This window comes from Cinclus cinclus, chromosome 3 (genome assembly GCF_963662255.1).
Source record: "Cinclus cinclus chromosome 3, bCinCin1.1, whole genome shotgun sequence".
Lineage (NCBI taxonomy): Eukaryota > Metazoa > Chordata > Aves > Passeriformes > Cinclidae > Cinclus > Cinclus cinclus.
The window spans coordinates 114735029-114757713 of record NC_085048.1 but is presented as its reverse complement, the minus strand read 5'-3'; the positions used below and the strand labels follow the sequence as shown (position 1 = coordinate 114757713).

Here is a 22685-nt window from a genome sequence, read left to right as displayed (position 1 = left end):
TTTTTTGGCAGACTCAGCAGGCAGGTCAAAGACTGTCTCAGCATGTAGAACGAATTAGTATTTCTCTCCCGTGAGCTGGTCCTTCTAAAAAGGCTTAAGGCAGATTGGTGGGGTATTCAAAGGAAAGCTGGAGAGGAGGGGTGAAAACTTTTGTTTATATGAACATTTTTTAGATTTAGATCTCAAAACATTTAAACATTTTAATGTTTTAATCTTGTATGAAGGACTCCTCCCTTCCCTGTCCATCCCTGATGTGTCTGGTCTCCTGTAGAGCCCATCACACACATCTTAAGCTGTCTTCTCCCATTTGTGCTGCCACCCTGCCCTACTTGCAGGATACTGTGCATTCCCACACCTGCCTTCAGACCTTTGTCCCCAACACCTTGTCTTTTACTCATGCTCCTAACCCCATTTCCCTGATTCTTCCTACCAAACTTCTGAGTTCTTCTCCTTAGTTCTTTATCTTCTAGGTTTAACTTCTGTGAATCTGCTGCTTGCTCTTTCTGAAGCACAAATGAACTGCGGAAGACCCTACTCTATGCTACCCGTGAGCTCACCCATCACAGGATGTGTTTATCCAGCTGGGGGATGGACATTTTGTCCAGAAGGATCCCATGAGAGAGCATCAAAAGCTTTACTGAATTCCAAAAGTCTAACATCAACTTCTTCCCTTGATCAGCTGGGTGAGTTACTCTGTCATAAAAGGAAATCAGGTTTGATAAGCAGAACTTTCCTGTCATGAAGCTGTGCTGGCTGTGACTGAGGAGTGCATTGTCCTTCAGGTGTTCTTCAGTATCTCCCTCAATAATCCTCTCTATAATGTACCAGACACTGAAGTGAATGTGACAGGCCTGAAATTTCCAGGGTCATCCTTCTCACCCTTCTTGAAAACTGGGACAATGTTTGCCTGCTTCTGGTTAGCTGTGACCTCTCCAGATTCCCAAGACAATTCAAAAATCATGGAGACGGGCCTGGCAATGGCATCAGCCAGCTCTTGGAGTGTTCTCAGATGAATCCCACAGACTCATGGAGGTCCATCTGGAGCACTGGAAAGGTCCTCAGGAGCCCCTTACTCTATCATTGGTGTTGAAAACAGAGAAAGCATTAAACATCTTTGCTTTATGGCCCTGTTTGTGAGGTGACCATCCTTATCCTGTAGCAGGCTGGCATTATTTCTGCACTTTTTTTTGATATTAATGGATTTTAAAAACCCTGTTTAAAACCCCACAGCTGTAGATCAGGCTGGCAGGAGTGTCTTGCCTTGCTAGTCTATCACAGACAGATGTCATAGCAGCAGCTGCAACTTTCACGTGCCTGAATTAGTGGGCACTGTGCCTTCCTATGATCCTCCTAGACATTGCATCATGCCTGGATGGCATTCACTCACCCAGGACCATGGCTTACCATTCCCCAACAAATCTGTAGTTCTCTCTGCTTAGCCTACATTTAAAACATTCTAGCACTTAAGAAAACATCTAAAAGGAAATAAACACCATTTAAGGCATAGTCACTTTAATGCAATAATGATCAGCTCTGAACATCATTTCCTTGCTTTCTATCAGATAAATTTCCTATATTTGAACATTTAATTTTGTACATAGATTATGTCTTCTGAGATAAGCTTTAAGCATTACCATCTGTTCTGCAGCAATCACATGATCCTATCACTTTGATTCGGCCGAATACAAATCCCTTTGAAAACAGCAAAATAACACAACTGTAGGTTGTTCAAGGGCTGCCTTACAGTGAGAGGTAAAAGACATGAGGAGACTCTTGTGCACACCTCTTGCTGTGCCCCACGCTGTCCAGGCAGCATTCTGACACTGAAGGTTCTTGTTTTAGGAGGATTGAGTCAGTGTTTCAGCTGCAGCCTCAAGGGCTGACAGCTTTGCCAGGGCCCCATGCCTCTGCATGCCTGCTAGCACTTGGAAGCAAATCCTGAGTCAGAGGTAATACACCTTTCTTTTGCAGATGTAAGAGCACTAGAGTTACACCTCTCAGCAATCTCTGAGGCATTTTTCCTGCATCTGTCCTCTGCAGGCAACTGGCCCACGGCCACGACAAGTTGGCCACTGCCACAACAGCATCATCCCTGCTGGTTTCTAGGAGAAAGGCACTTACAGAGTTTGTACCCACTGTTTGTGGCCACGTGTGTTAAGAAAACTCCAGTGAAAGACTGACACATATTATGGAAATATTGGATCATTCTTCTACAAGGAATAATTTCCTCACTGGAATGGACTCGTTCACCAGAAAGATGATCCTCTTCAGACTCAAAATGTAGAAGATAATACAGAATACTTTTCTTTTAGATTTGAAAAAAAGCACATTCTCTGCTATCAAAGTAACTTGCTTTGCCCATGCAGACAATGTATACACAATCTGGATGAATCACTGCAAAAGGGTGGATTGTAAGTCTTCACACTATGTCCATCTACTCTCCTTCTCAGCAAGATGTTAGAAACTTATAATTCAAAAGGTAATTTCTCCTTGTTTTCGTCCACTTTGTAATTCTCCAAGGGAATATCACAGCTGTATTTGTAAACAGGTTAAACTGCTGCATATCAATACTTAAAATCGATTGAAAAAAAATATAACAGTAAACCAAGGTACAATAAATTCTTGCTGAACTTGTTGTTATTTCTCATCTAATATCAGAGCAGTTTCCCTGTGAAGACAAGGTGAAGAAGTTAAGGCAGCTTAGCCTGGAGAAGGGAAGGTTGTATGAAGACCTCAATAGCAACCTGCCAGGAAGGAGCCCACGTGGAAGCCAGAGAGGGACTCTGTCAGGAATTGCAGTGGCAGGACGAGGAGTCATGGCTACAAACTGAAAGAGGGGAAATTTAGGTTGGATATATGGAAGAAATGTTTTACCGTGAGGGTGGCGAGGCACTGGCACAGGTTGCCCAGAGAAGCTGTGAATGCCCTGTGCCTGGAGATGTTCAAAGCCAGGTTGGATGGGGCTTGGAACAACCTGGTCTAGTGAAGGTGTCCCTGCCCATGGTTGGAATGAGATGATCTTTATGGTCCCTTCAAGCCCAGACCATTCTATGACTCTATGGAATTCACAGAAAAATTCAGTTTTGCATTTTCTCCTCTTATTTTAATGGTATTGGAAATTACTGGAACATGTTTATATATGAGAATTTTAAAGACCAGAATAATAAAATATTTAGATTTCATGGTCCAATGCTGGACCATGCAGCATTCTTTTGTGTTCTAGCATCTTTTTAAACCCAGTGTTTTCTCAGTTGTAAGTTTTTACGATAGCTAATCTGCAAGCAGTTGGTGAATCTCTCAGAAGCATGTTATCTTTCCTTCTATCAAGCTAAATGGGAAAGGGTGATTCATTTTAAGTGTATTGATGACAGAAGAGCTCTGAATAGCACTTTATCTGTATTACTCTATTTGAAAGGAACAAAGTGCAAGTTAAACAAACATTAACAATGAATGCATTTTTTTCAGGGGTGGTCCTCTTGGAAAATGTCAACTACATTAAAGTAGGTAGTTATTGAAATATGCAATTAATTTTAAGTTGATAGAAGTTGAAACTGTCACTCACCTGAGCAGGTGGTGGAAGAACCTCCTTGCATATCTGCTGATGGGATCCCTGTATTCCAGCACAGTTCTATCCAAGAGAGGCCTTGTTGGAGCATAAAATGTTCCTAGGCTTGCCTCAAGCTGTGCTGTTGAATTCAAACACAGCAGCAATGAAACAAGTGAATTAGTTTCAATTACAACAGGTTGCTCATGTCTGCAGTCAGTCAGATTCCTCAAACAGTGATGAAATGTGATGTTGTTGTAGGACAGATGAAATTAAAATATGACAGATTGTACAAACAGAAATGTGCATATAAACTCTGGCTTGGAGGCAGAGCTGACAATGACTTTGAGCAACAAAAGCTATCAAAAGGATAAGGAAGTCTGTAACACATCAAGTTCTCACCAGCAGCCTAGAACTAAAAGTGACTCATGAGACTAATACAGTGTGAACAAGATTGTCCAGTAGAGATCAACGCTCAATTAGCTCAAATCATCTTTGTTCTCTTAGGCAAACAACAAGGGAGTCCAGTTTTTCAGGGATTATTGTGTTAGGTCAGCGAGTAAAAGAACCCTCTTTGTGATGGCCTTGAGGTCTAAGGAACCTCCTTTGGCCCACAGTTCTTTAAAAATTTTAAATAAAAGGGTCTAAAAACCCTAAGGGTTTGACAGCATGTAGTGGTGGAAAACAGCATAACCTCCCTTGTAATCAATAAAATAAAGCCCTTTTGTTACACAAGTTCTTTCTTCTTGAAACATTTTCCGACTGCTATCGTCCACAGCTCAAGCTCTTAGGCATTTTTTTACACAGTTTTAACACAAAATTATAAACAATACAAGTAAACTTACAGTATACTTATGTATCCCACACGCTTAGCTGAAAGGAAATTAAATTATCAATAATATTTATGCTCACTGAGTTTTGCTTGAGAGTTAACAATATAGTACAAGGCCTTATAGGCAGAAAAGGGAGAATTTGCTATATATATATATTTGCTGTATATTTATGTTACACTACAAGCAAAATATAACCTATTGTCTCATTAGGCAGACAGAATCTCGTTGATTTGCCATTATTAGTGCTTGTTTGAACTAGGCATTCCTGTATTTAGGGACAATGGTTCTTTACTTCCAAGCATAGCTACATTTGATTTTATTAGTCTTGATAGCACTAAATGTGCTAATAGTACTGTGTTAGTTACACGGGCAAACTGTTAGTAAATTACTTTTGTGTTATCTCCAATCTAGATAGTAAGATAAGTCAAACTTTAAAGGTATTTTCTTTCAAAGCAGCAGCCAGTTTAGATTAAAATAGAAAAAACAAGCTGTAGTCTCTTGCCATTGCTGTTTTCCTGACAGCATGTTTTGTACTTCTGAAATATTTCAACCCATATGGAATATGAGTGACTACTAGCAGTTATACATTCATTAAATAGCCCAGCTTGATGTTGAAGGCATGACAAAGATCTCAAAGATAACTGCCCCATCACTATAAATAAAAGGCCCCACTGGGTTTTGTTAATAAAAAAGAAAACAAATTACCATGACAAATTTGTTATATTTAAATAGAATAACTCCTGGATGGAATGAAATTCCTTCTGCTTTAAACAGTGTTAGGGAGCTGCATGGGGGAAAAACACACAGGCATCTGTTTATAATGTACATATTTTTAGAAGAGTATCATGGCCAGCCCTTTTCACAGGTCCTTTTCAAAGAATGTTTTATTTAGAGCCTATATGTTGTGTTTGCAACACAGAGATTTTTTAAATCAGATCCCACAAAATGGGATAGCTGATGGCTTGGCAGCAGTGTAGGACACCTTGGAGTTTTTCTATCATCAAACACACCAGAATCCAAAATATTCTCTCTTCCCACAAAAGATGCCTGGTCTCCAGCTGTCTGCCTGCTAGACTGGAGGATAACACCTTCACTAAATCAAGGCACTTCACATCTTGAAGTCTATTGAGTTTCAAGATAGACAGCAAATCAAGAGGAAGGCACCACACCAGGCTTCAGCAGAGATGGGGCTAAACCTAAAATTCATAATTTCTTCTGAGGGACCCCAGGTACTACTGCAGGGGGCTAGATTACAGTGAGGACAAATGCTTTAATCCTAAAGGAGGCAGCAGAGGATAGTGTATTCAAGGCCTTTTGCATCTTGTAATGAAAGAATGACCCTTTGAAAGCACCTTCAAAAACATACTAAAATCTCTTGTCCCCATTGCAGGAAAACATCCCTCCTTAAGTTGGTGCTGTCCCAGCATGAATACAAGACAAATATTTCAATCCTGAGTTAACCAACCTTTGTCTGTAACATAATTTAAATTTATAGAATGTAATGAAGTTAGGGAATATAATGCTAGTGCTATATATATTAAGTAATGTATATTGCAATGTGCATTATTTTAGTGTCACCATTGATACAAACTAAAATGTAATCAATGCATTGGTCCAGATTTTATTGAAATTACTTGTCTACAATGACATGTGATTATAAGGCACCATAACCTGCCTGTCTGGATTCTCATTACTGTCTTCTTTATACAGTCAATAAACACATTGTCATAATCCACACGTGAATTAACAAGACATCACAAAAATCCATTAGAAATAGAGAGCCTCTTACCTTCTCTGGCTGGTGTAAGCTTTTGTTTAAGGAGGTGATTGCAAATGGCACTCAGGCAGATAAAGCACTGCTGACCCAAGGTGTTCCAGTTCATGGTGCTCAGGACATTAATTGCCTCCTGTATCTCATTATAACGAATGTACTGGTGGATGATTTCCACAAGGCCCAGTTGTCCTCTCGTGAGCACACCTTTAACAAGAAATATTACAGTCAGAGACAGTGGGTTTATAGATACAGGGTATGTAAACCGGTATCTGACACCTTTTCAGCACATTTAAAAATAATCGCTGCAATTTAAAATTAAGTTGATGGGTTTCAGTATTACTTTTTAATAAGAGATAGCACCTTACTATCTTGGTATATACTTAGACTGAGAGTGCTGGACAGAAGACAAAAATCATCAATGAACTTCACACATGGATGTTGAATGAATGTAGCAAAAAGTCACTGGTGACAACATCATGTAATGAAGTTTGGCTTAGACAAGGTAGAACAAGTTTATTTGCAGTTTATCACTACTGTAAGGTAAATAAATAAATTCACTTTCACAGCATCTCCTTCCTGTAGGGAAATGCTGCTGGACAACATTAAACCCCAGCATTTCTCTCACACAGATGTATCTTTGCATATAAGTGTAGAGCAGCTCCAACCTCAAAGCAACTCTTACTCAATTTTTCTGCATACTGCAAGTGGTCTGGAACTTCCTTCCAGACTGACAATATTCTCTAATTGGAACGTTTTTTTCTAAGGGGATATCATGGAAGTTATCAACATCTTGATACTACAGACCTCTGAATTACATTTGCACGTGAAACCAAGAGCAAGTTTGCCACACAAATGTCTCTTGACTTGCACATCTCAGCTTCCAAACAGAAAAGGTGACTAAAAAGCTGCAGAAAGTGATGTTATTTATTGTCTCTGACTAACCAAATGATTATGAGACATTGGCCACACGTGGCATTTTAGAAGCTCCTGCTCACTTTGGGTCACTCTGATAGACTACTCTTTATCAGTACTCCTCCAAATATCAGAAAGAGACCAGAATAAATTTATTATTTCTCTCCCTTCAAATAAAAACATAGTTTTTGGGTTTTGTTTTTGTTTTTCATTTTTTAAATTTATATTCTGATGCTGTTTGTTGGAACTAAACATATGTGAAAAGTTCTGATGAGAAAAGGAACAAGCTGAATTTTAATACTGGTGTTAAAACCATAGGACTAGCTGGGGAAAACAAAGCCTGGTAACAGAGAAAAGCAGATCTGTTATATATAAAACACCTCACAAAACTTTCATTACTGTTGTGAATACTGTTTGTGATGTGAAATAAGAAGTGAGGGGAAACAAGTGGAGGGAAACATCTGAATATAGCTTGAGAAGTAAACTGCTGAGAACCTGTACATATAGAACTAATGATTCTGGGGAAAAACCTTATGTATTTACATTTAGTAACAGAGAAGTACGTAATTTTTTTAGCATCATTCAAGAAAGGTTTTCTATTGTATTTTACCTTTTATTTGCATGTATTCAAGCCTATGAACATTATGCTGGGTAATAGCCATGTTTAACTTGTTAACATTTAATTGTTATGCCAGACTGTATTCTTCCTAAACGTTCAGTGTTTTTAAAGTATTACAGCAGCTGGGCAATCTCCACATTAACCTCCCAGCAAAGTGAAAACACTTATTTTCATGTTAATTAAATGCAATACTATATTTAAAATGCCTTTAGAGGCCAGCAATGCTGAACCACTGGCACCAGCACCACGTTTGGCATTATCCAAGATCTGGGCTGACATCAATGACAAGAAACCACTTTTGGAAATGAGTTTGGCATTAGACACCAAAAATATTTGCCATTAGTGTTTGAGGGTATGTTTAATATGACTTTTTCCTGAAATAAATCTGGATAGACAGCATAATGGAGATTCACAGAACTTATCCAAAACCATAATGTAGCTGGAAGTTAAAAACATATTTGCCTATTCTCACTGACATAGTTTCTTAACAGACTTCTGTGGGAAACAATTCCAAGCAATGTGTTACTCATGGATTTTATTTCAGTACTGAATGCCTGTCTGGGTCTTGCTGTCATGAGCCCCTAAATTTTTGCTATTTTTTTATTAAATATTTGCAAAGTTATTATCGCATTTAATTAATTTATTTATTTGTTCCGCATTATTTCTTAAATAGCAGGAACCTAAAAACTGCTGAGACTGTGAAGAGGGACTCACTAATCAACACAGTGTTCCCTTGGCAGCGTGGCAAACTGAGGAGATGAGGTGTAAAGCTGAACAGCAGGATGAAATAGAGAGCAGCATGTTTTTGCATGGTGGACTACAAAGAGGGAGAGAGGAAAGAAGGGAGAGAGCTTCGCCTTCTTCCTAGAAGAGATTTTACAGTAATTATACAGAATGAATTTTTAAATGTGATAACTTTCAGCTGCAGAGGTCAACATCTTCCCATTTGGAAGCCTGACTTCTCCTGGGTGGTGCACTTCCAGGCAACCTGCTTGGGAAAAAGAGGTGACAGCCAACTCACTGCCTAATTGATTTAGGAACGGTGCCCAGGGAGACAGTCCAATTAAGTTTACAAGCTGGCAATTAGCAGCAAAGGCCTCTAAATCCCTGTACTGAGAGCCTGCTTGCCTTGGTAAGAACATAAATGTGCTAAAGATAGCAAGGGGAAAGCTGTGCATTCTGGAAAGCTGTTGTGAGAAAGCCTCACCAGGGAGGACTGAAGAAAAGCAAGGTAGGGGTGGGTAGAGTTCTTCCTGCTCAGCTCCATCCCACCAAATCAGGACAGGGATAATTTAGAAGTTTGTTTTTTCTTTTTTTTTAAATGGACAACATGCACGAAACCATCAAATAGCTGTTGCAGAATACCCCAGAACACTAAGTATAACTATTAAACCTGTCACTGAACTTAATGCAGATAATTATTTCAAAATAAATCATAATCTGTAAACAAGTTTTTAAATTGTTTGTGTGGTCTTGTTTTTATAACAGCAAGTATCTGGATCAGCTCTTTTAAAACTACACAACTATAAGTCAATCCAACATTTTTTTGTTACTAACATCCTATTATATTAATTTACCTTTTTGCAGTGGCACACTTAATTAAACTTTTTCAATTCAGTCTTCCAAATTTTTAGGTCTCTGGTAATTTTAGACTTGTTTTTCCCCACAAAAGTACATGTGTGTCTCATCAAGTAAAGAAATTAAGTAGATTTTCATATCTTACTATTACCTAGGTTGTTATTTTGAGTCTTTTGGCATGTTGGTTGGTTTTGGTTTGGGGTTTTTATAAATAAAAAAAGGCTTCTTCCTAATCTCAATAGCTTTATACAAAAGAATCATTAAAAACTCCCATAAAGATCTACAGAAGTAATTCTGTTTTCTTGGATAGACAATGGGCAAAATGCTGAAGTTTTCCAGGACGGCTGACTGCCCTGCTGAAACACTGGCTTGGGAGTCAGAGAGTTTAAGCATGATTGTTTTTTTAGCTCTCACAATGGGCTTGCATCACTGTAACTTGCCTGACTAGAATGAAATGAATACAGTTCTGACTGATGAGCCACTGCAGGGGCTTTATTCTTAGTTCAGCCACTGTGTAACTCTTGGAGAGCCCTTTAGCTTCTCTTTACTGCTTCTTGTTTTTCTACTTGTAAAAGGAAGTTGGTTGTGGTTTTACTCTTTTAAAGTCTCTTCACACCTAAAATGAGAAGTGCTACATAAATTCCAAAATTAGCATTATTACTTCTTTTATTCACAACTCCTTGCAAATCAGTTGAGACACCAAACTTCTCTGAAGGCTATGAAAATCATTCTTCATCTGTGGAAAGTCTTCAAAGAAAAAAAAAAAGGTGCAAATTCATGTACTGAAGCCAGGAAGAACAGAATACTGGACAAACGTAAATCATACAAGCAAAAACAAAATCAGCAAAGAAAATAGTATTACTATTCTACTATTACATATAGTTTCCTTGAACTTACTAGGATTATTATTACAAAATGAATACAATTGTTGAGATTATATACTACAGATTAAATTAATTTTCCAGAGGAAAAATTGTTATGCTTTATTAGGGTAGGGAGGAAAATTATGGGACGCTGATCAGACAGCAGATCAGGGTCCTATTCTATGAATAGCAAAAGGTATGAAGTTATTGTGGAACATAAAGAACTCCTTGGTATCTTCAGATATCTTTGGAACAATTTGCTTTTAAGGCTATGGTGTCATATACGTAAAATTAGGGTGTTGTGGGATACAGATGAGCTTAGCAACTTACCAAGCTTAAAGTGAAGCACTCCCAAGGGTCCTTTATCAAATCTAACCAACAAAAGATCATGAACATCCATGCCGTCAGGACTGGGAAATGCACCTGGAGAAGCAGCCCACTGGATCTGGATGAGGCTGGTGGACACCTCACAGTGTTTACTGAACTGCAGCGTTGCCTCAGGTGAATAGTCCTGTGCCAAGAGCTGAATTTTAATTGGGGACAGCGCCGCGTCAAAAAGCTGCAGCTCCCCTTGAGAGCTGCCAAGCACCAGCAGGGCTCCGGAGGGGTGGTAGGTCACGACAGCAGGGAGCAGCTCTGCTTGGGCCAGCAGAGTCACTCGGCCGTAGGCTTCGTACAGAACTACTGACAAGTCCTCACAGCCCAGCACCAGCTTGTCTTCTGTCACATCCCTGCAGCAGCTGACGGGCCTGGCTGGCAGGGGGATCCTGGTGACGGCGGCGCGCCGGATCCCGCTCCTGGCGCATTTGTAGGCGCAGCTGTCGGCCGTGGGCTCCTTGGCTGAGGACGCCGAGCGCTCCACCGTCAGCACCTGCTGGGGCTGCAGGGAGCTGAACCTGGCATCCAGGGGGTCCCGCTCCGTGCAGACGTAACTCAGCACCTGGCACAAAAAAAAAATAAATAAAAAAAAATAAAAAAAACCCCCCGCAGCCTTTTGGCACTCGTTACTTTCAAAACTGCTGCGTACGCGCTTCGCTGTGGGTCAGTCACAAACAGGTGTTCTCGAAATGGAGCTCTGAAGTCTAATCTTAGAACGTTTAAAGGGTTAATTCGTTCGATTTTTAAAAGTCTGCGCTAGAGTTTGAACCGTATTTGTTTGTCCGGGCCTATGTAATAGGTTAGCAGAGCAGAAAATAAAAGAAGGGGTGGTGTTAACAGTGATGGTAAGAGGAGAAAGGGCTGATGTAAAAGAATAACTGATTATTCACAAGTGGGCTGGGGTAAAAATCCCAAAATTACTTGAAAAATTTATAGTCGGTTACTCTGAGCATCGAGCATGGAGGATTTTTGATCATTTGCTTTGGGCCATGGTAACAGAAAATATTACACTGTAGTGGTAGAAACAACGGCATGTTAAAACAGCACCTACTATACATTGCCAAATGAGTAGGTGGTAGATATTCTCTGGTGCCATACAGTTTTAGATGCAGAAAAAAAGAATTTGTGATAGCAGAAAAGCAGGGACCATTACAGAGTACTTGAAAGTTAAAGGAACAGGAGGAAGAACATAAAGGCGGAATGTGATAAAAAGACTGCAGCTGGCAAAGAGCAAGAATCTGTAGTGTGGAAACAGGGGAAGTACCCTTAAGAGGTGGAAGCAGCAGTGAAGACTAGCGAAGGTTCATGCACTATGATAACTGGGTTTGAATGAGAGGTGCTGTGCAGGATTTGAGCAGGAAAAATCAGCTGGGAGAAAAATCAGCTGTAAATATGTTACAGACCAGCTTACGAAAAGCTATTTCGTAAAAAAAATAGAGAGAAAACCCGTGGCTCTAGAAGAATGAGAGTAGTGGAAGTCAGTCAGAAACTTGCTGGCATTTTTTCATGCAGAAATAAAGAGTGAAAGGAAAATGTGAACCTGAGCAGAACCCTGCCCTCATGTAAACCCACAGCAATCTCCACATTGTAAATTAAAACTGCTGACCTGCCTCTACTTTTGGAAGCCCTTTGAGTCCAGATGGTATGAAAGCAAAGAAGTGGGTAAAAAATGTGATTAAAGGGTAGAGAGAAGATGAGGAAGTAAATCTAGAAATTTCCGGGTGAAAATAGAAAGGCACGCATAATGTTAGAGCAATTTAAATTTGATTTCCACAGATCACAAGACCAACTGAATATTCAAAATTTAACCTGTCATCCTGTAAAGGAGAATAAGAAATTCAGTTTTGGTTTGTTTTTTTTTTTTGCATACCACTCATTACTTCTAAAGTAACTCATAAATTTATAAACAAGGTTTTTGGGACGTTGATCGGATTGACTAGGATGGTTTGTTCTGTCAGTTTACTTATTTTGTCCACAAAAGGGTTTCTCATTCAAAAGAAAGAAAGGAAAAAAAAGGATTATTGCAATTCTCTGGCTGAAAACCAGATGACAATTAATACAAAAATCTTCGTTACTTTTAGATGAGTAGCTAGGGATGGGCAAAGAAACACATAATGCCAAAGCACTTGATGCAGAAGCCAATGCATCCAACCTGTGAAAACCACATTAACCAATCTCAACAGAGACCCATGAAAGCATGTATCAAAGAGGAAATAAAAAATTACATTACTTTTATAGTCTGAAAAATATTTTCTTGCCTCAATCATTCCCTCACTGATGGCTAAGCTTCTGCAACTAGTCATTTTATGCCCACAGCACCTTGCAGTGGCTACTGTGCAGATGTTAGAAGTGCTGAAGCGCGTTTATTAGGGTGTTAAACTGCATGGCAAGGAAACTCCTAAAAGAGGTTATTGTGGATGAAGGATAACCGTGACCACAAAGTTCTCTAGCCCCCAGTGAAGACAAAGTGAACTTTCTCTGTTTGTTCTGCAGTTTTCCCTAGGAGCATGCATGGAGACCCAGGTAGCTCCCTTCCAAAGGTGTGAAACAGAAATCTTGCCCAAGCAAGTCTTCAAAGCTTCCATAACTTCAGTGAAATGAGCCTTGAGGCTCTCTGGGACTCACATTTCTGTCCTCGATGTTTCAATGTAGCATTATTCTGCTACATATTTTCACTCCAAACCAGTGCTTTTCTCTGGACGACTCTTCAAAAGCTCCAAGAAAGTCATGAAGATCCACACAATAATCAAATATGTGAGAGATGAGAGCCTGAAAGAACTATTAAATTCTGAAGAGAGACTGGCCATGAAGGTTAAGGGAATAGAGAAGAAAATATGTGAAACATGGATTTTACAACCCTATAGGAGTGACTGGAGGAAAACAGCAATGGAAACAGTTGCAGAAAAATAAATGTTGCCATATGATTGCCTGAGAGTCAGCGAGTAAACTGCACCCAGCTCATCACTTTGTCCTGCCTTCTTAGAGCAAAAGTAGGACACAATGATGATCACTACCTTCAATTCCAAATGAAGTAAAAAATCTCCCATTTTGGAAGACTAATCTAATGAGCCTTGAGATGAGAAGCTTCCTATCTTCACATAGTTTCGAGAGCAAATCCTTGAAATGAAGTCTAGAATAGGTCTGGTCACTGTATACAACACAATTCCAAAGCAGGAAAAAGTTCCTGCAAGGACAGAAACTCTTTGTTGCCTTTCAAAACACAAGGTTTGCCATGATGTTTAAACACATAAGGCTTAAAGGGAACCTTTCTAGACACTGCTGTTCAAATTCTGGCTGAAAACAAGTGGAACATTTCTGCTCAGATTGGAACAGATAAGATGCGTGCTGAGAAGCCGAGAGACCTCTTTGTTCTGCCTTCCAGTTCTGCTGAATGTATCTGGTATTCAGCATTCTGAAGGGGGGGAAAAAGTGAACACTCTCTTCCATCTGAGAGGGAAGATTTGGGTTTCTCTGTCAGAAATTAGTTTTATTAGTCATTCTTCACGCCACTAACTGGAAAAACTAAAGCAGAGAGACACAACTCCAGAAACGTTAATAATGCTAAGATAATGCTTTTGAAAGATAAGAAATCTAATAATCAAAATTTCTTTTTTTTTTTTCCCAAGAAGATGGTATTCTGCCAACTGTTTTTCTATTTGGCAAGTAGACACATGGTAGTAAATGCTGTGCATATAGTGCTTTAGCTTTCCATTTAAAGGAATCCACTGAGATTCCTTCCTGATGAGCAGCAGTTCTCTGGAACCCTAAAAGGTGACATTAAAACATTTAACCAAACATTTGCTTATGGAATGGGAAAGCAAAAGCTGGAGGAGTTTCCTCAGAAATGGGCAGAATAAGTGTCAGATTTGTGGAGGAGGGAACAGGGCAGTGGAACAGAAAAGACAGAGCTGTAATATCACAAGGCAGGGTGAATAGTCCATTCAATGTTAAATACTTCCCATAAATCTTAGACTAAGCACTTAGCCTTGGATTTCAAGAAAAGATTTCTGGAAGCATTCTGTATGAAGTAAAACCAATCACTTTCTTTAAAATAAATACATTAATTTAAAAATTTAAAAGTTTTATTACATGAATGCTACAAAAATACACTACGTGCATTTAAACAGTGTCCACGTAATTAATACCTATTGCCTTTAATAATGCAGCAGTCGTGCACCACTACTGCACATTTACATTGTTTTCCCCTTGCAGTACTGCCCTAGGCTCTGCCTCAGTTCATCAGCAGGATGAGGGATGCTATACATGCCAGCTTCCCAAATCCTAGAGCCAGGAATCACAACAATCCAAGTAAAGGAATCTGTTAATCTTGGTAAGTAAGAGGCCTGCTATGCTATTTAAAACACTCTCTTTCATTTTATGTTTTGAGAGAAATAATAGTGCTAGCTTGTGTGGGCAGTATCACTTTTCTCAGTGAAAATCTTTGAACACTTAAAATTGAAGTATTTTGCATAGAGTGCTGGGAAAGGATAAAGTCCACATTGCAAAAAAAAGTAAGATTTCTAACCAGTAATTCTTAAGCAGAAAATTGGCTTACCAGGCAGGTGAAAAAAAGAAAACAAAAGAAACAGAGAAATAAGCTTGCTGTGACTGAATTGTGTGTCCTTCAGATGAGAAAAAAAATGTTTGATTTATTTTACGGATGTTAAAAAAGTGCTTATTTAATTTCACACAGTGAGGTTCCAAATAGCAGCAAACATTTTAATTAGAAATGTAAAGTGGGAAGTGTGGTGCACACCAGAGTAAAATAGTTTTAAATATGGCACAGCGAAGTTGAAAGGTATAAAAAAACCATCTATTTTAAAACGTTTCTAAATAGAAATGAAAGGCTCCTTCTCTAGGTTACTTATTTGGCTTCATTGTATCTACAGACCTACATGCAATCTTATTATTTAGATCTCTGGTCAACACTTAACTCTTATTTTCTTTCAAAATTTATCATAATCATCTTTATCCTGTATTGTTCATTGAACTTCTAACCCAATGTGACACTGAGGATTTCACATGCTTTGCTGTATGTGTGTGAGAGGTATTTCAGCTATTCAGACACCCAGGGTAGATGTTTTTCTGAGCACTCCAGTAACTGTAGGACAGCTCCCACAGAAAAGATCTGCTGTGCTTATTTCACAAATCCGAGGCACAAAGTGCAATAACTATTGAAAATAACTATTAAACATTATCTCTTGGGAGAAAGAAAAATAATATTCTCTCTCAGGGAAATAATTTTTTTCCACAAGATTGAAGTATAATTTCAGTCATTCCCACTAGCACTAAATGGAGTGAAAATAAGAATGGTGAAGACAAATGCAAAGTGCTACAGTAACTGAGCCCTGGCATCAGCACCTCCTGTTAATTTGTGTATGCTGAATAAAGTTCATGTTGATTTTAACATGACTTTCTCTCAAACCATTTAATCCAAAGATGATTTCACATCAGATTCTATTCATTCATAGCAAATTGTCTGAAATAATTTCTGGAGGATTCCTCTTCTGGTTTTGAAATCAAAACTCCAGCATTATCTCCACAGGGAGACAATTTTAATAACATTCTTTTATCGTTGGTACTTTAAGGTTAAAAAAAACCCAACAAACTCTGAACAAAATAGACTAAAAAAAAAAAACAACCTCAAGAATTAAATAAATGAATTAGAGAATGCTCACAGGAAAGAAGACAAAGGTCCAACAGGCAAATGCTCCTGCAGCAACATGCATTGCATGCTGAAGCAAGGTCACATGCTAACAGAGAAAAGCACTTTTATTTCTTCAAGTGATAATTCTTCGCCAAATCTTACAGCATTCAACATAGTAAACACTGATCTCAGGAAAAAAAAATCAGTAAAATAAGTCAAGATATGCAAGGAAAAAAAAATTTCTGTTTGTAGAGGAATAGTGGTTACCTGTAGCCTAAATAGTAAATGCTAAAAATATAAAGCCAGGTGGCAAACTTACAATCAAATTTCTAGTGTGTTTAAAAAGCAAAATGTATTTCCTTTCCTAAATTGAAAAGCTGCTGAAATACACAACACCCCAAACACTCCACGTGCAATGTGAATCATCCCAACACAGAACGTGCAGTTACAGGTGATGATCACAATGAGTGCTTGAGTTGTCTCATCCCAGAGCTATTCCTGTCCTCATCCTAATAAGCATTCTTCTGGTGGGTAGCCAGGATCACTCAGAAAATTCTTCCATGCAGGAAGCAGTACCATGTAAGTGCCCATTTGCCCTTGCTCTGCCCCAGCAGCAGGAGTGGCAGCAGCTGGCAGGTTGTTTTGTGGTTTCTTGTAGGTCAGCATGATGGCTGTGGGGAGCACCCATTCATTTCCTTGGGCTTGGTTTCATAAACCAAACATGCCAAACAGCTCTTTATGGTCTTGTTATTCAGCAATTTCTGTTTTTCTCCTAATTCTAGAAAATAATGCTATTTTATCTGGCTGATACTACTATTTTCAAGTAAAACGTTGGTGGTATCACTTTACTACAATTCTTTCTGATAAACGCTCTAAACTGAGTAAGTTCACGCTCCTCATTCTTCTTGTATTGACAATAATCTTTCACTGGGAGTAAATTAGTATTACTGGTCAAATATGATAAATATGGATTTACTTCCACAAATAACAATGGCATGTCCAGTTTTTATTTCAAATCTATGCCTGAGGAATACTACAAACAGCAAGAGATTGGTAGCAAAGAGAGGTAAATAAGTGTGATTACAGAACCACTGTATTTTTGTGGTATCTGACCTGTTTACAATCTATCTAGAAATGCTAACTATGCTTTTTTTTGTTTTTTCCACATATAAGCTATGAAATGTTCCCCAGAAGTTAAAGGTTTTAAGTTAAAGTTCCCCTCCAAAACTGTAGGGGAAAAATGCACTTCAGTTAAATGCAGACTGGGGGTTGATGCTAATTCTAGAGATTTTGGGTTATTATGACATTCTCCCATCCATGCACAGGAATTTAATCCCTGCCCATAAGCAACTCTAGAGAAATCAAACAAAAAGCCTCAAGCAAACACCACCATGGATGACACACCATGGACATATAGGCTAAATGTATAGGCAGAGTGATCTGAGTTTCCTGAGCATCCAGGAGCTGAGCACATGGAAAAGCCTAATTGACAACAAGCCAGACAGTTTGTTACTCATATGTGACTAATTTTTCCATAGCCCTGCCACAGTGCTTGGTATGTTATTGATAAATAGAGGAAAATAAATTTCATCTGTAGATCTAAGAATTAAAACAGAAAAGTACAGGCAAAGAATCAGAGAGGGGAAAGCAACAGTGAAATCTGGCAGTCCTGCTTTTAAAAAGAAGTTTCCTATTTATCTGTTACAACATGGGCAAAATTAAAATGATTATGACTTTAAGCCTAAAGCCTCAGAGAATATTTATTATCACTATTATGTAAAGAACCAGTGATGTGCTTGGGACTATACTAGAGTTTAAACCAGAAGAGGATAAAACAAGGTGTATTGAAAGATGCCAGGGAACGCTGCGATTTGGAAATCTCCCTAAACCATATTATAAAATAAAATGTAACAGAGAGCTTTAAATAGGGTGGTTTCTGTTAATTTCTTAAAAGAAAAGAGTCTCTAAAAACCATCTCAGGAAACAGAGACTGCAAACTGCTATGGTGGCATTAGGGAGATTTCTGGAAGACATGGGAAAGAATACAATAGGCACAATAATGTTGCTCTCAGAATCTGGACATACAGAAGTCATGGTAAAAAATAAGGCCTGAAATGTTAGTAGGATGAAGTTTCACAATAACTGGCAGAGAGCTGGAAAAGCTTATAAAGAAGAGCCTCACATTTTAGCTCCCAGAGTAATTTTTTCTATGTGATTTGGCATAGCTGCAGGGGGAACAGAGAACTGCAGGTGTAGATCAGGCAGAGGAGAGAGATGAGTCAAAGATGACCGCAAGTGGAGAGAGGTCAATTGAAAAGAAGTAAAGAAGGCAGAGCTGGAGGTAATTTAAACTTCAATTCGACAGTGATTAATGAGAGAAATAAGAAGAGAAAAGCTGTCTCAGCTACCTTTTCTCTTCACTTTCAACAGGTAGAAAATCCCAAGGGAAAAGAATCTCACTTAAATGAATATTAGTTATCAAAGTAATTGTTCCAAGGCATTAAAACATTTACGTCTTCCCTAATTAAAGAGAGTGAGGATGATGTTTGTAAGAGTAGCTTATTCTTAAGTGTTACTTAGGGGTTTTCCCTTCAGGGAAATAGTCTGCAATAGCTAATCCAGAACAGCTATTCCACAGCTGATCCTCGAGTTTGGGCTCTTCTCCCACAGTCAGTGCCTTTTTAGTCCATATTAGAAGTGGATAAAGATAAACCAAAAATAAAATTCCAAACACAGAAGCATCTATACAAGATGTTAGTCCAGAAAAGATTTTAAATTTTAAATTCATGCTCCGTATCTTTCAGAGTATGACCAGATAGCTTCATTTTTATATTTCTACCTCACAAAACAAATTGGATTCAAATATTCTTAAACAGATGAAACAAAAATTAAATAACTGAAATGAAAACATCTGCTTATAAATGTAACCTAAGCAGGTGTCAGGAGGAAGTCAGCTTGTAGGTTTGTCCCAACCCATAGCTTGTATTCCCACCTATAGATGGGGAGTTTTAACTTTTCCTTTGAGAAAAATATCAGTCCCTGATTTGACCAATACTCACAACAAAAATTTAACCACCATCTGGGCATAGCTAATATTTTATGAAAAAGAGATGTAAATTGCCTATCAGTTAACACTGCAGACAATGTAAAATAATTGCATCAGACATACATGCAATAGTTACAATTGCTAATTCATATTAGAGTTTTCTAATGGAACTCTAACACTCCCATTTTCAGTTTCAGCAGCACCAAAGCTATTTCATGATAAGGACCTAATTTCCTGGCAACATTTCTCAGGTTGACAGTTTTGATAGGAAAATAGTAAACACAGTAAATAAGGTGGTTTTTTGCTAACTAATAAACCTTTTTTTTTTTTTTACTGTTAAAATGGCTGACCTTCCTGTCTTATGTTTTAATCATATCTGTTCTTTATATCTACTCGAATATGCATTTAAGCTGAATAGCTATTTCTTCAGCAAATTCGAAAAAATCATGTAACAAGACAGTTCATCACTTTACCTCCAATTTGCCATGTGCACAGCCTAACAGCAATAGGTTGGCTCTGTCCCTCTGACAGGAAATAGGAGACCAAGGCCATCCTCCATCACTAGTTGCTGACCACCAGCAAATTACCAGATCTTGCATACAGTTTATTGCCAGGTGACGTTTCATCCTTCTACCTTCTGGTCCAAGTATATCAACGTAAGAAATCTGATGGAAGAAGAAAAAAAAAAATGCAGGAAATATTGGAGGTGGTAAAATAGCATAGCAAGGAGCATTTACTTTGGATGTGTGAGAAAGAATGTATATATACACAGAGCGCTGCGTACATATATCTTCATAGAGGCTGTCTGTAAACGTGAAAAATATCTCCTCAGACAGAAAGACATGCTCACTCTTTTATCTGTGGGGAGGGGATTGGGATGGAAAGGAATATGAGTTAAGAAGGAATTTACTGCAATGACTCCAATCAATACCAAAATGTACAGTCATGGTTGCTTGACAGCATCGACCTCCACACAGGATTTAAGCTTAGCCATATTAAATGACAAGTTCTGCAAAGCTGACCACGGAGCTAAGGCTAGTGTTTAAGACATAATCAAATATTAAATATATTCTACAGTATTTGAGCAAACATATATCTTTCTTCTTCCTCCCCAAATTAAGGAATTTAAACACAAACATCCGCTCTGCAAAAGAACATATACTTTTCTGCATAATGTGGATGAGCTACAGCATCATGCGTAAAGTTTATGCAGCTCTTGAGAATTGTGCCTCTTTCTCAGGAAGGATTTGTGGAATTTATTATTCAAACTCTGTTATTTGGAGCATGGTTATTTGAAAACATGAGCAGTGCACCATCTGGGTGACACATGCCAAGGAAATATAGATTGCACCGCATTTCTGCTTAAGGAATTAATGGAAGGTTGATAGCTAGGGGAAAAAAAAAAAACTATCTTGCCATTGCTGGTCAGCAATAATCGAACCACTTTCTGGGGATTAAGCGCATGGCTAAGCCTACTGGACCAGACACTAGCAAAGGGCAGGGGGTCTTCTTATCAGAGAAATGCTTCTGGAGCCAGTCTCACTACATGACAGATTGCTTTCATATTCCTGTCTGCAAGGCAACAAAGGCTGGCAGTAATGCGATAATGCCAGAGTGCAATGGGTGTTAAGAACCCGTTGCATTTATGTATTGTATTTAGTAAATAATCAGGCTCATCCAAATTGTGATCTCAGCTCTCAACCAAGGCCATTAAAATCAAGGTTAATGCTTTAATAATCCTTTGCTGTTTTTTATATGGTCAAAAAGAACCCTTTTCTATTTGCATGGTCATAATATTATTGACCTCTTCATCCCATGAATACACATAAAAAGGAACTGAAATCAAAGTAATTACCAATGTTGTTCTCTCACGGTAAACATTTAACTCCTTGTTCTGTCTCCTTCACTAAATTGCAATGGATTAAAAAAACACAGATGGGAAAAACTTGAAAATGGTCAATAGTTTTAGAATATCCTGTGTTTTACCGGTCAAAATATTTTAACAGGTAAAGACAAAACATGCGCAATAGTTAGGAGGTAGCTGCTGCTTGAATTAGAATAGCTAATTTGGTGACAGCACATTGATTAGGCTGGAAAAGCTCAAATACTTCTACAAGTATTAATTGGTTCTGTAGAGTAGGGTTAACTGTTCATAATAATTGCCAGCATGTCATAGCAGCCACAAATCTTTGTTGACCTTTATGTCTTGCAGACATTTGTCTCTCTCAAACATGGACTCATGTCACTGAGAAAAGGCAAATAATAATAGCTGGTTTTCTATTTTGCTGGTCTTCAAGACTGTAATGATTCATATAAGTCTTCCTTTATTGTTTCAAAGTGCAAATAAAATTCAAGGTGGCATCAATTAGAAAGGAAGAGCACAGGGAAATTAATTCATTCATTTAGGCACACATTGCATAAAAAACTCAACTTTTGGATAAATATCAAGCTCTGAGGAGGAAAGCAGGGTTGACTTGTTCTTATTATTGACAGAATTCTGGCAGTCCAGCAGTGCTGCCAATTCTGCCCACCATGAGCCTGGACATTGAACAATGTGAGGTTGCTTATCATTACAATGATAATATGACAGAAATTTAATTATATCATTGCAAACACTTCCTTCATTTTAGAAATGGGACTGTAAGCCCAAATGCTACATTTGAGTACAAATACTCAAGACTACATCAAAATTCAGAGGCAGAAATGAAGGTTACAATCAAATTTTCTGAATCTTGGCTCCAGATTTTAATCCCGTGTTACTTCTATACCAGTGCACACTACCTTTTTCATTCAGTTTCTCTTGAACAAAACCCCAAATCTAAAGAACCTTTTTTTTCCCCCCTAAACCCACAACATTTGTCATTGTTACATATTGTTACATACTATTGCAAGCTTGCACAGTTGCAATTGAGGACCATCTTATTTTTCTACTGAGAGTGACACTAGTGCTATGTCTGTGATCTTTCAGCTATTGAAGTTTGACCAAAATCTGCCATGAAGAATTCTAAATCAATGCAGAGAGCTGACACAATATTATTGCAGAAGTGAATAATACTTTCTGCAGTCTCACACTGGTGCAATTCTGAAGATAATAAAAATTACATTTAGCTGCCTAACTAGCAAGCCTCACATAAAAGAACATTCAATTAAAAAATGCAAATGCCTTTTTTTTTTTTTTGGCTGGTGGAGAAATATTCCATAGCGTTTCCCACTGATTTCAAGAGAAAGAAAAGTTAATGTTGAGCATGGAGGTGTTTTGAGATGCTCAGCTGTGTCAGCAAAGAACTGAACTTAACAACCCTATTAAGGAGTGCGGCAGATACTTCTGGTTTTTCTAAACATTAAGTCAGGAGCTGTGGCACTCACACTTCAATGACAAAGGCAGCTCACCACAGCTCCTTCGTTAAACTTTAGTGCTATTAAGGGAAAAAAAAAAAATAAAAAAAAAGCCCCACCACACGCCACGCTTGCTCCCAAAGCACAGCCTCAAT

General features: G+C 38.4%; 1 protein-coding gene across 1 annotated transcript in view; it reads right to left on the bottom strand.

Moving 5' to 3' along the window:
* WDPCP (WD repeat containing planar cell polarity effector) overlaps window positions 1-22685 on the bottom strand; it is a 100655-nt gene that overhangs the window by 59715 nt on the left and 18255 nt on the right. Inside the window, exons 8-11 of the mRNA XM_062489469.1 lie at window positions 19668-19859; window positions 10454-11063; window positions 6167-6355; window positions 3563-3686 (exon numbers count right to left, since the gene is read on the bottom strand). Of these exons, the coding sequence (XP_062345453.1) occupies window positions 3563-3686; window positions 6167-6355; window positions 10454-11063; window positions 19668-19859 (1115 nt within the window). The remainder of the gene's footprint in view (window positions 1-3562; window positions 3687-6166; window positions 6356-10453; window positions 11064-19667; window positions 19860-22685) is intronic.